Source organism: Saccostrea echinata, unplaced genomic scaffold (genome assembly GCF_033153115.1).
Source record: "Saccostrea echinata isolate AGI-Se365-2 ecotype Australia unplaced genomic scaffold, CSIRO_AGI_Sech_v1 ptg000001l, whole genome shotgun sequence".
In the NCBI taxonomy this organism is placed as follows: Eukaryota; Metazoa; Mollusca; class Bivalvia; order Ostreida; family Ostreidae; genus Saccostrea; species Saccostrea echinata.
The window spans coordinates 3,717,065-3,730,296 of record NW_026889750.1 but is presented as its reverse complement, the minus strand read 5'-3'; the positions used below and the strand labels follow the sequence as shown (position 1 = coordinate 3,730,296).

Genomic DNA, 13,232 nt, shown 5'->3' with positions numbered 1-13,232 from the left:
TCTTCCTCTGTGACTGACAATGTATATGGTGCCAAATCAACCACTGGAATCATGTTTTGGATTTGTTAGTTATCTGTCTGCAGACTTAAAGTTAAAATGAAAGACAATTAACAAAAATTGTTCTATTCTAAAATTCTACACGAGATATAAAAAGCAATTTTTTTATTTCTCAATTTTATTGATATGATTTTTTTTAAAAAATAGATGGAGAAGAATATTTAAAGTTCTGGATGGTCGTATATGGAAAAAATATTTATAAAATCAAGATTATTAAAGATGAGAATATCAGAATTTAATTATAAATTTTTACATAGTATTTTGAACAACAATGTTTCTGTGAGCAAATGTGAAAATTGTGAAATAGAAGATGATACAAAACATGTCCAGTTTGATTGTAAAATTATTAGACTCGTATGGGGAAAATTTTAGTCTTTTTCTAAAATTTGATATTACATGTACTTGGAAATTAATTGTACTTCAATTTTATAATGAATGTAATGCTTTTCAAGAATCTGTTAGCCTTTATTAGCTCCACTATGTATAAGATGTCGGAATACTAGATATATTAACGACGTATTATCAATTAACAATAGTTACTTCCATTCATGGGTCATTATAAAAAAAAAGCAGCTTAACGTGTCACTTCCTTGTAAAATCCTATTTTTTATTTTCTCTCCATTTTAGATTGCTACTTTACAATCTATGACATCTATACATTCTATGACTAATAGAAATTTTCACATAATTAATTTCTTTTAAATCAATGGATGATTTTTATCACACCAATCGGCCAACTTCTATGGAATTTTTCTCTTGAAATAAGGATAAATATGCCAAAAATGGTTTGAATTTTAGTGTAACAAATCATGTATGCATAAAATACGAGTTTCATTAATGTATGCCACTGGGTTACCACAAAACGACGCTTGTCTACGGAATTTTGGGACAACCCTCGTATATGTTAAAAAGAATATATCTACGAATAAGAAATATGAGCCCCATGTTCCCTTAAGGTCAAGATCTAGTAAAGGACTTTACACTAACCTTTTGGTGCTAGATCCATTATGACGTCATAATCAATTTTAACTTTCTTTTTTCCCGTATTTTACAGCTCTAATAGAATTATGTAGAAAATAAAGTATCTCCATGGAATTCAATTTGAAATCATGTGAAAAGTAATCCCGATACCTATATTCAATTTAATATTATTTTAAAGAAGAGGCCAAGGACATACAAATTATCGTTTTCTGAGAGACTGTAGGCAAGTTTGGATACATTTCCTTTGTCTGATATTAAAAAACTCCCGTATTCATGACTGGTTTTCTTAATTTTTCATTGAAATTGGCAGTTTAAAATATGATTTTTCGTCTTGTTCATCTACAAATTATGCCCCGCGACACCTTATTTGAACAAGCTAAAGTTATAAAGCATCATTAAAGGAATTTATTTCTCAAATTTGAGAAATCTGTAGGCACCTTTCATTTACTAGATCTTGACCTTAAATTAATACAGCATTCAATATGACTGTACAACAAAGCTGTGTCATTGGTGTTACTATTTTTGTTTTTGCTACAAAAGAGTTATCAATCCTGATAAAGGATCATAAGCAGTCCTGAGTCATATTACATCATTTCTCATCAAAAACAACAGAAACTGTTCCATGATATTCACGATCACAACATATTGATGGACTTCTGAAGTAAAGAAAGTGACTAGTACAAACTTTTTATGTCAGTGGTGTTTTCATCGTTATTTCAAAACAATTTTAGATATTCATTAAACTCTTTTACGAAAGGTGTTCTTTGGGTGAACATCTAACGATGTGGACAAGACCTTTACATTATTCAGGGTCAATTAAAGATGACAGATCATTTTATGACTTGTACGTCATTGGTGTTACTGTCATTGGCATTACCTCCTTAAGTTTAACACCAATGACAGGTATGGTTACACAATTGACAAAACAAGTACTTTTTTGAGGCAAAATATATAATTTTTTTTTAATGTAGAAAATTTATTTAATTTGTATTCTACTATGCCATGTAATTCATGGTGTTTGAAAGCAAGTTGAGTGATTTTTTAATAAATCATTTTTCCATTTAGAGGCTTTATTCAGTACATGGTAATGCCAATGACAACTTCAGTACATGTACATGTAACACCAATGACAATCATTTTTTTACACTCATGAAATATATCCTCGCTTTTAAAAAATGTACAGGTCATGAATGAATTTCAAAGTTTATCACATGAGTTAAGTAAAATTAGCGAAGTTTAACTTCGTTTTCTTTAATATCTCTACGAATATTTATCTTTTTATGGTAACACCAATGACTAGTGAAGTAACACCGGTGACAAGAGATTTTGATTAAATACATTTTTATCTACTATTTCTTATTGAAGAAAATGGAATTTAAAACGTTACATATGGCACAATTGAGACCCTTTTACCCTACCGACATTTTTTCCCCAAACTAATGATAAATTATCATTGTATTTTCTCCAGCTTTTACTATGCATTTGTATACAGTATACTCGTATGTGTTGGGCTTAATTGAAGAAAAGTATAAATAGGGGTTAAAGTTTGCAATAGGGGGTTTCTGTTTAATATTTATTTAATTAAGATAATCTACATAACTCACTTTTTCTTTGAATGCTTAAATGACAGTACACCTCCTGCAGCTATGTATTATTCTATGGTGACAGTGGGATAAGTCACTGTCAGTGGTGTTACCAGTCTTCTTTTTGTTATAAGAACGTTTAAAGTATGAAATCTCAGAAACCGATTTTATTTTTGTATGCTAGATGTATAATGTATTCTGCTTTCCACATTAAGTTCTATATAATAGTATGTTTAAATACTAATTGTTAAGTGCAATTGGTATTGCTAATTTTAATAGGTTTAAATGTAAGACATAACTTTACAGTACTTAATTTTATTTCTTGAAAAAAATCATGAAATACGTTATTTTGATTTTTACACACATGACACTACATTTACAGCATAACTTAGCATGTGTCTATTAATTTATGTCTCATGTCAATGTCCAAATCTGATCGGAAACTTAATTTTTAACACTGGATAATGATACTTTTGGACTTATCAGTGAATTGGAATAATCCTAAAAAATTTTTATCATAGCTTGCATTCCTAAGTTTTTCACTTGACTCTATACAACAATCCTTTATAAGGTAACACCAATGACAGAAAAACATCGTTTGATAATTTTTACGAAAAAATTCTGAAAAAATACAATTCTTAGTGTTTGCTGAATGTTGCTTTCTCAAAATATTGTGTTGTATTATCATTTTACATTAAAAAAAGAAACAGAAATATTTCATTGTACCTCCGACTTTCATGTGAACTATTTGGCTGGTTTTTTTTTTATACAGACACATATATGTCGACCCCAAATATCTCAGTGAACTTGAAATAAAAGATACCACACAGTCTCACACATTTTTTTCATATTTGGATATTTTACTGGAAAAAGACGTTAATGGTAACCTAAAAACAAAAACTTGATGACTTAAAAACTTTTCTACTGTCAACTTTCCTTCCTTAAGTAGCAATATGTCATTATCACCTGCAAATGGCGTTTATTTCTCCCAGTTGATTCGATTCGCAAGAGCATGCTCTACGTGTGAACAATTTCTAAAACGAGGCAAGCTATTGACAAACAAGTTGATGAAACAAGAATATCAACAGTCTTGTTTAAAGTCATCTCGTTTGAAGTCATCGTTTCGAAATTAGATTAATGGACATGTAAAATGATTGTTATATGACATAGTTGCACCTATAAAAATATAACACTCTTCCCAAATGATATCTGAATTGAATAAATATATCTATATATAGAAAAGGGTGATTTCCTTTTACAGAAAGAGGGCGTACAAGGCGAAGACAATCCCCCGCTCTGGGACAATATATTTCTCAATTTTCAGTCTTCACGGAAAAGTTATATTTTTCTAAAATAATGTTTTCAGTAATGTCATCTTCAACACATTTGATTCAGTTATTTCATTAAATGACTTTTTGATTGATCATTTGTTTATAAAGTTGACAGTAAAGCATATTTGGTGGAAAATGGGTTAATTAGAGCCATAAAAATATGATTTTTGAATATGAATGGGTCAAGTCTCATTCTTCATTCTTTAAATGACGGAAAAGTAAATATAAAATCTATTTCATATTTTAAAATAAATGGAGTCTGAACCCATTCTATATGAAAATCGAACATTTCTGAAAGAAAAAAAAATTACGCTTCTACAAACTCGTTAATTTAAATCACACTGACGCAGAACAAGACAAGCAGACTTCGTGGCGTAGTGGCTAACGCGTTCAGTCTTACGCCTAACCGTGAGCTTTGGAGAGTTTCGAATCATGCGTGAAACTTTTTTTTCTTTTTCAAATGCACAGTATTTTAAAACATTAGTGAAAATAAATTATTTGTCAATAATTTATTCAACAACATATAGGAAGCAAATGTGTAAAAGATTATATTGACAATATAATTTTTGAAATATATAACTTTTCATGAACTTTTCGAATTGAAAAAAAATTCTTCTCAACGAGCGGGGGATCGTCTGCGCCTTGCACGCCTTCATTCTTCTCGAGTCGGTCGTGTTGCCAGCAAGATAGGTACAGGTATGGCTTTTTATCACAAACACAAATTTATAAAACATGATATGCTCAAGCATTATTTACTATGTAAATAGACTTATCACAAACAACACACTGAAAACGTTTACTAAGAAAAAAAAAAACAAGAAAAAAAAAACCCCCCAGGTACCACCTCCACTATAAAAAAATGTTACATGAGAAAGTTATTATCATAAATACCATTTACCATTAAAAATGGTGCATGTACAACAGTGAACTGACTCGCTTACTTGTCGAAATGGGCGTTTGGAGATAATGCAACGTTGCATAATTAAAAAATCAAAAAGTTACATGAATTACAATCTACAAATCAGCTTTGCATGTGTACATTTTAGGAATTAAGGTGTTGGAATACTTTCCATAGGATAGCCTATTATTGAAGACCAACGAACAAAAGAAACACCAAATCGAAACAAAACATAATATTTAAACTAGACTAATCCCTTTACATCTCATAGAAAGCATTGTTCATGATTACAATGTAACCAACTCAAAAAGCCTGTATCGATATCAATACTTACCTGTCTGTCTATTTGGGGACCAAATGCACTTTCTGCACTTGTGAACAGAATTTATATATTAACTGTGATACATGTACGTCAGACGAGTACAAAAGCCGGATAGGCTTATTTTAAAATATTTATCTAGTTAGGGACCTGTCAAAATTTATCGGAGCATGGGACCGGTGCAAAATGCACGGGAACAAGGACTTTTTAATGTCTTCAAGTAATGGGGCTGTGACTTTTTTTTATCCACAACTCCTCCTGTACCACTGAATAAAATTTATAGAATCTTTGTTACATAGTGCCATTGTGCACCTCCTATTTTACTTTTTGATCAGACACTTATTTGGGATCTCCCATAGCAAAACATGGACTTTACCATTATAAACATATGGGAGGCGGAGGTATCATTTTGTGAGCTTAGTGCTCACAGCTTCTCTAGTTTAATTTAACCTTCAGGCTCTTTGTTACTAAATTGTCTATGGCGAGTAAATCAGTAAATTTGCAAAGTGAAGACATAGCATTGGTGGGTCAAGATTGCAAAGAGAGGGTAAATAAGCACAACGGTAGGGTCCTTTAGGTGAAAGGAAGAAATGTGACTAACCATCCCACTTTTCACCGCCGATCTGTATTTAAAAGCAACAAAATAGTGCATACTGAGAATCATCTTAGAAGAAAAATTATCACAATGTAGCAAAATTATTGTATCTCTGTAATTACATTTTATAAGGCTATCGGGATACTGTTGTTCTCAAAACTGCATGCACTTATAATCCTGTGATAGAAGAGAAATCCACTGGAGGAAGATATCAACCAATACAATTGTCTTCGAATAAATGTACAAATATTTTAAACAAGTTAATTTCTTCAAAAGTTGGCATCAAAATGTGTTTTTACGTAGTCCAGACATCTTGTGGGTGGATATTTATTGGATCCGTCTGTGCATGAAATAACGGCGTCATCGTCGGGGACAACAAAGAATGAAATAGACTGTCTTTTTCTCTCCCCGACCATATCTTCTTGTGGTACAAAAACTCTATGTTTCTGGAAGAAAGAGATTTAAAAAAAATTTGCATGAGAATATTTTGATACATACAACACATATAATTGTGCCCACCATGAGTTTCGTGTAAAAAAAGCTGCATGTAAAAGAATTTTGCCAATTCTCAATGCTTTCACTTTAATTTAAAGCGAGGATCATGTGCCTATAATTATTGAATCAATCCAGATGATCTTTGGATTAATATTACGCTCTAAACATTTCATGGATTGCCAAAAAAAAAAAAAAAAACAAAAAAAAAAACAAAAAAACAAAAAAAAAAATCTTTTTTTTTTTACCGTGGCCTTTAGTCTATCAGCACTCCATCTTTGCATCATATCTCCAAGGTTCATAACGATGGTACCCTCAACAGGAGGCACAGGGAGGTATTCACCGCTAGGGCCCTTTGCCTTCAATGATTTCATGTTAGATATAATCATACATGTAATATTAATAGTTATCTGTAAAAGCAAATTAAACAGTTGAAATCTAAATAATTTTTTTCTTACTTCCAGACCTGACACATCGTCTTGAAATAGAAACGTTATGGTGCCATAATCCGAATGTTCTCCACATCTCGCCTGGCCCTCCTTTATTTCTGCAAAAAAAAATTGTTTTGTGTTGTTATGGAATGAAAATAGTGAATATACCGAATAGGGATCGATTTCATAAATCGTGTAAGCAAAACGAATTTTGAGCTGGGCAAAAACGTGGACACCTGGAAACATCAGAAGTGGAATCAGGTGCCTAGGAGGAGCAAGCATCCCCTGTAAACAAGTCAAACCTGTCAAGAGCCCTCTGTTTTAATCAAGTAAACGGAATAATCCGTAGTCAAAATATACTGTAAGCAGTAGATGAATATTACTACAAATGGATTTCATACCTTAAATATTCCTAACACAGAAACATACTGTAAGCAGTATGAACCTTCTTTATAATGTGTTACTGTCTTTTAGAATCCTGTATTGTGAGTAAGTAATGAATGCCATCTATTCTAACTATAATATCATATATATTTATACAATATATTTATAAACTGTTAAAAGACTCACCTTTTAGAGGTGGGTAGTAGTTTGATCGAAGCATTGTGTTATTCCCATCAACACATATTCCTCTGTGAAACTGTCTCAAGTATTCTCGGTCCTGTGAGGTTAAAGAGGATGTGTACTTGTATTCAGAATGACATTATGTTTCACAAATGGATGTTAAATGTTTGTTTATTATGATTGATTTTTATTAAATATGTTCTCACTTACTTTGTTCAATCCTATGGAGAGAAGATCCAAAATTTTTAATGCTAATTTTGTACAAGTAATGTACATTTCCTTGAATGTTGAACTTATTTCTGGTGGCATGTTTTTGGGTGATGTCTTAATAAAACAAGAGTAAAACATTTTATTAGTGTCTCAGCAGTGCTTTACACAAAGAGGAGGAGACACTACTCATGACCAAATTTTTCACAGAATGCCAACGTGTTTGAATTTCATTTTTCAAAAAAGGAGGAGAGCTGGTCCCATTGTACACTATGTTCTAAGGGGGCATAATATTCATATTTATACAGTCAATATTTCATCATGTTTTAGAGGCTAATACAGGAGTGATTGAAAGACAGGAATGTGCCACTATAGGAAAAGTGAATATAGCCTTAAACTTTAATGGATTGTAGATTTTAAGCGTTAACTCAACTTTTTTAATCATCTGTGTGTAACAGCACATTCCATTTCAACCTCATTTGTACCACTCAAGCACAATTAATATAAAATTTTCGAAATTCAAAGGCCATACTTATCTACTTGTTTGAAATATAAACGATAAGAATCGACGTTAAATTCGATTTGTAACTTATTATGCATACAAAACAGATTTAATAATTAGGGATGACAATCGAATATAAATAACTACAACTCGTTATGAGGGGTTAATCGAATGAAAATACATACATGTATATTTAAAAATAAAAACATATTGGTAAGTTTTATTCTTTCGAGTAAACTTTGTTCATTGAAACAAGAATAAAAAAAGATGAATAAGTATATTCTGTTTATGTTTAACAGAACACCGTTTTAATTTAAAGATTCAAAAGCATGTAAAAAACAAAAATTAACAGAGAGTTTGTGTCCCCAGCTTAAGGGAAAAAGGAGAGGATGGAAGAACTGATAAATTTTGCAGATGGAGAAAGAAAAAACCCTTGATCTTTCAGCTTCTGGCCCTAAAGTCAATAGGAGTATTTTCAAAGTTAAAGAAATTCATGACCAAAATTTTATTGTAAAAGCTTACAGAAAAATTAAAATTAGTATATGAAGACTATATATGTGCAATGCACATCTATGAACTTGACCTTTGGACCGTTGTGTTATTTATGGTCATGGAGAATTGTGATATAAAATTTTATTGCAAAAGCTCAAAGGCTCATTGATGTATATCGTCGGGAAACGAAAATGTTACACACAGACCGAATTGCAGACCGACAGATAGATAGATAGACAGACGGACGGGCAGACCCAAATCAGTATCACCCACTTTCAGTGAAAGCTGGAGACGAAAAGATAGCAGATGTCATATACAAAAATAATTTCTTAGATCAGATGTCACAAGTTTATTTTGCATTCTCAACATAAAAAAGACTATCAATTTACATTTTTGGTTTAAAATATAATTTTATCGACAATAACGATCACATTACTCAACAGTGATTTTATAAATATCTTTCCCAGGTTGAGCATTGACGGTTGTTTAAACATTTCCAACAATATCAATCAGGAGATTCTTTATTACCCCCAAATTGAATTAATTAGATAGTGAAAAACCAAAATATCAACACTGAGATTTTTTAAAAAGAGAATTTGAGGTGAATTTTGATATGAAATTGGGTTTATATTCATACATACATGTATTTCTTTCAACTAACCGATTATGGATTTTTACCGAGTAACCTGTTATCCATTAATATAAGTCATGTCAAAAAAATTAAGTTTAATAAAAGCAGTCATAACTGCTATACATACGTTAATTCCAAACGGACACAGTGACAGCTAGATTAACGGATACATATATCGGTCAATCCGCATACATGTATGTACCAATAGTTTCGATTAAGGGCGCTCAAGAAAATTCTCAACTTACACCATCCTTGGAAAATAACATAGCGTAACCTTCTCGAGCATCAGAAACTGGTCTGTCGTGATTGACTCTGTTCAGAACAAGAGCAATTTATTAAAATCAGATTTTTTAGATCCCCTACGTTTAACGTTTAACTTACTATGACCTTCTGGAGTCTGCCACATCTGTTTCATATTTTGGATGGTTTACTGACTATGGACGATAAGAGCCAACTAACAACTATATTGTATGATAAACGATATGATTTGTCCTTATTTATTATGCAGTAATATTCCACTATCACCTGCATATGGTGTTTTCGTTTCCCAACTTATACGATAATTAAGAGTACGATCAGTTTTTTAACCGAGACAGGCTACTGACAAATAAGTTGATATTACAGGGATTTTAACAACCTCGAGTATTTCGTAAATTCTATCGTCCTTATAATGACCTTGGTACAAATATAACCTATCAATGGGTCGTATTTTGGCTGACGTGTTTCATTCCAATTGTTACCTTTGTTTTTATACTAAATTTTACTATGAAATGTTCCTTTTACCTGATCAATACAAAGGACTTAGGGCTTACGGTCAACAGAGGATGATAACTCCTCCTAGGCACCTGATTCCAACTTTGGAATTTCCGGGGGTCCGTGTTTTATGCCCTGTACAAAGATTTGTATTTTTTGTAGATTTTTTGAAATCGATCACTGTTCGTTATCTTAATCTTTTTCATTACTATCATTGTGCATACATTTTGCTCTCTTATCTCTATGAATATTAATAGATTTCGAAAGGTACACTTAGCAAATACCTTTTAATCATGTAACCAATTTATCTACAGCCTGGGGGTTCACCAAGGTAAATGAATTTCACAAATCTAGAATGGTTGGCTGGTTTTTGTATAATCATGCAACAGTTCGATTGCATGCTTAATATCCATGAGTTGTTATGCATTTTCAGTGTATGACTAAAACATACCTGATGCCTTAACCCGCACCAGAAATTTGAATTTCAAAATTTCTCATGCAGTTTGCCTAAAAATGTCCAAGAGTAAAGAAGATGATTTTTAAAGAGTGCTAGAATATTGAGGGTTTTGTCCCCACATCTCATTCCCAAAAGGATTTTTTTTTGTTCTCCTTTATCTATAGATGTTTTGTACTAAAATTGATTTATATCAGAGAATTAGCTTAAAATGTTCAAAAACTTTATGGACGACGGAAGACAACAAACAGAAACGGATAGCAAAAAATCACCTGACTGAATAACATTAGGTGAAGAGATGAACGAGAATACAGAATACTGAATTATTTTTTTTTTTAATTAAGATTTGACATAAAAGAAAATTAAAAAAACTACATTTTTAAATCTTGAAGCAAATTGCAAAAACTGATAGGATATGATAATACTGGTAGATGTATACGGATGTATAGAATTCAATCAATATACATGTACAAGTATTGACATGCATTTCTTTATTATTTATACTCTACTTAACGTTTTAACCATTTCATTTTTAAAAGGTGTTTTTGCTCTAGACTAACCAATTGTTTGATGGCAAGTTTATTACTTCTTAATGAAGCAAGTTTGGAATGTTAATTTTAAAAAAGGAAATAAAGGAATCAAAAGGCATAAATACTTCTCTTCCTCAAATGAAATATAGCCGTGAAATTCTCCTCGGGGAATAGCATATTTTTGTTTCATTTCTTCTGGTTGATCAAAAAAAGTTTCAGATGTTGTAAACACGTCGCTGATCTACAGAAACACAAGGTATTATAATTATAAGCATAAAAACTGTAGAATGAAAAAATATTCATCTTTATCATAAACATTGATGTAAAAATTGAAGTTAATTTGTTTCAATACTTTATTATCTAGTTTTTTTTCTTTATAGATCTGTTCAACTATCACTAACCAATTGTTGAGGTATTCCATGATTCTTCAAATAGACAAAGCCAACATCTTGGAAAGCGTGACATATTTCATCAGCAAGTTTACGTAAAGTAGAGGTCTCCACTTGGTCCGCTGTTGCCGATAATGAATATGGCGCCAAATCAACTACTGGAATCATGTTTTATGTAAGTTGAATTCTAGCTGCAAGTTGAAAATTGAATCTTGAAAATGCTTTAAAGATATTTATTTTGCATAAGGAATGATGATCGGGAGTCAATTTGTTATTCAGTGGTATTAATATTTCAGTTCTAGAAATCCCTCCTCCTAGTCTCTTCTGATTCCTGCATATGATCTACATATTTTCTAAATAACCCTTTTGATTATAAGCAACTTTTGTGCATGTTAGCGAGCTCCTTCTTTTTTTTTTTTAATTACAAAATTAGCTTTCACGAAGTTGGATAGAAAGACAGGTAGACGAGCATGTTGATTCCCCTCTACCTCGCTATCAAACTGTTTTCAGGAGTGATAAAGATTTTTGGTGTGTATGCTAGAAACCGATATAAGACAGTCACAATTCGCAAATTCAATGTGAAAATCCTAGAGTGTGAAAATAGCAATGGGAGGAAATGGCACAAAGTTAAAGTATCTCACATAGTTCTTTTTTTTCTATTATAAATTGTCTTTATCACAACATGCTTATGCTGCGTAAAATGGTGATGACTTAAACAATTAAGCAAAGCAATAAAAAGGCCAAAATCGTGAATGGTTAGAAGTGTTCAAATTCTAAGGGCTATTTTTTGGTAAAATGGGTCAATCAATTTGATTTATAAGTCATCAATATCAAGAGAAATACCAAACAGCATATCTCCAAGCATACACTGTAGCAAACAAAATGTCCAGAAAACAGTGAATTATAAGAAACTAGAACTAGTCCGTTAGTCTTCGAAATCAAGAGATATTATAATACCAAAAATCAACCCATTATCTACAATCACAGAAAAAGAAGAAAAGTCCGAAAAACAGTAAATTTATAGAAATCAACATTAACAAAAACAGCTTATTATCTACAAGCATCATCTTCATGCATCTACATACATACGTTGTTGTTGCGTTGATGGAAGAGCCATTGCTCAAGAAATAAAGGAAATATTCATTGGATGTAAACATTATTCATTCAAAGGAAATATGCCACTAAATAGAGGTGTCTCATTCTTCTTATTTGGTTAATAGCTATGAAAATAAATCTTATATTCATGTATGCTGATTTCATTTTAATTGATTGATTGATTGTTGTTGTTTGCGCATAGTCGGCATTATTTTCAGCCATATTTCGGCAAGATTTCATTTTGATTTTGTGTTACTTAGATTGTAGATATTTCGCTTGTATTACAGTGAACTACATGGAATTTGGCATAGGATGGATTACTAAATTACTTAATATTAGAATAAAAATCGATGAAATAAAATATAAAACATGTATGACGGTATGATCTTGTCGACCATTCCATTTCTTCCTTAAAATTTAAGTATCTTTCTATTGACATAAGCATTTCTTTTCTTTTTTTGACGAAATTTAAAGGCAAATATCATCAATAATTATTTTATTTTTTTTAGTGATTTAATAACAGTCTTTCAACATTAAGATATTGTAATATATCGACGTAATAAATGTAAAATTACTGACCATTTTAAGTAAAAGATAAATTTTCCTAATAGATGAATCACAGAAGCTTCTGAGGGGTTTTGTTCCCTCGGGCCACCAATTAGGTAGCCCCCCCCCCTCCCCCGGGCAAAATTCTTAATCCGCGCTTCTCCTTAATTTGTGTCCGACATCAGAATATATGGATTTCATGTATGCTTTAAACGTATTTAATTTCGTTCGGATTAAATTTCGTTATTTTCGTGCCCGGTAGTAAACAACAAAATTAATTCCAACACGATTATTTTATTTCAGAAACTCATTATCCAAAATCAGAAATAATTATACGTTTGCTATCCGTAAAATAATCCATTTTAAACAACACTTTTACCGG

The 13,232-nt window shown here is 31.5% G+C and overlaps 1 protein-coding gene across 1 annotated transcript; it reads right to left on the bottom strand.

Moving 5' to 3' along the window:
* Nucleotides 1-5,998: 5,998 nt before the first annotated feature.
* LOC133179895 (uncharacterized) lies at nt 5,999-11,387 on the bottom strand. The gene is made up of 8 exons (XM_061314603.1): nt 11,222-11,387; nt 10,946-11,061; nt 9,329-9,395; nt 7,462-7,575; nt 7,258-7,348; nt 6,715-6,803; nt 6,505-6,615; nt 5,999-6,210 (listed from the first exon to the last, which is right to left on the bottom strand). Exons 1-8 carry the CDS (start codon nt 11,375-11,377, stop codon nt 6,034-6,036), a joined length of 921 nt encoding a protein of 306 aa, XP_061170587.1. The 5' UTR covers nt 11,378-11,387; the 3' UTR covers nt 5,999-6,033.
* Between the last annotated feature and the right edge of the window lie 1,845 nt (nt 11,388-13,232).

Coding starts and splice junctions, on each gene's coding strand:
- LOC133179895 (XM_061314603.1), bottom strand. CDS start 11,377: ATGATTCCAGTAGTTGATTTGGCGCCATATTCATTATCGGCAACAGCG. Junction 11,062..11,221: donor ATGGAATACCTCAACAATTG/GTTAGTGATAGT, acceptor GTGTTTCTGTAG/ATCAGCGACGTGTTTACAAC. Junction 6,211..6,504: donor CTGATAGACTAAAGGCCACG/GTAAAAAAAAAA, acceptor TCTTTCTTCCAG/AAACATAGAGTTTTTGTACC.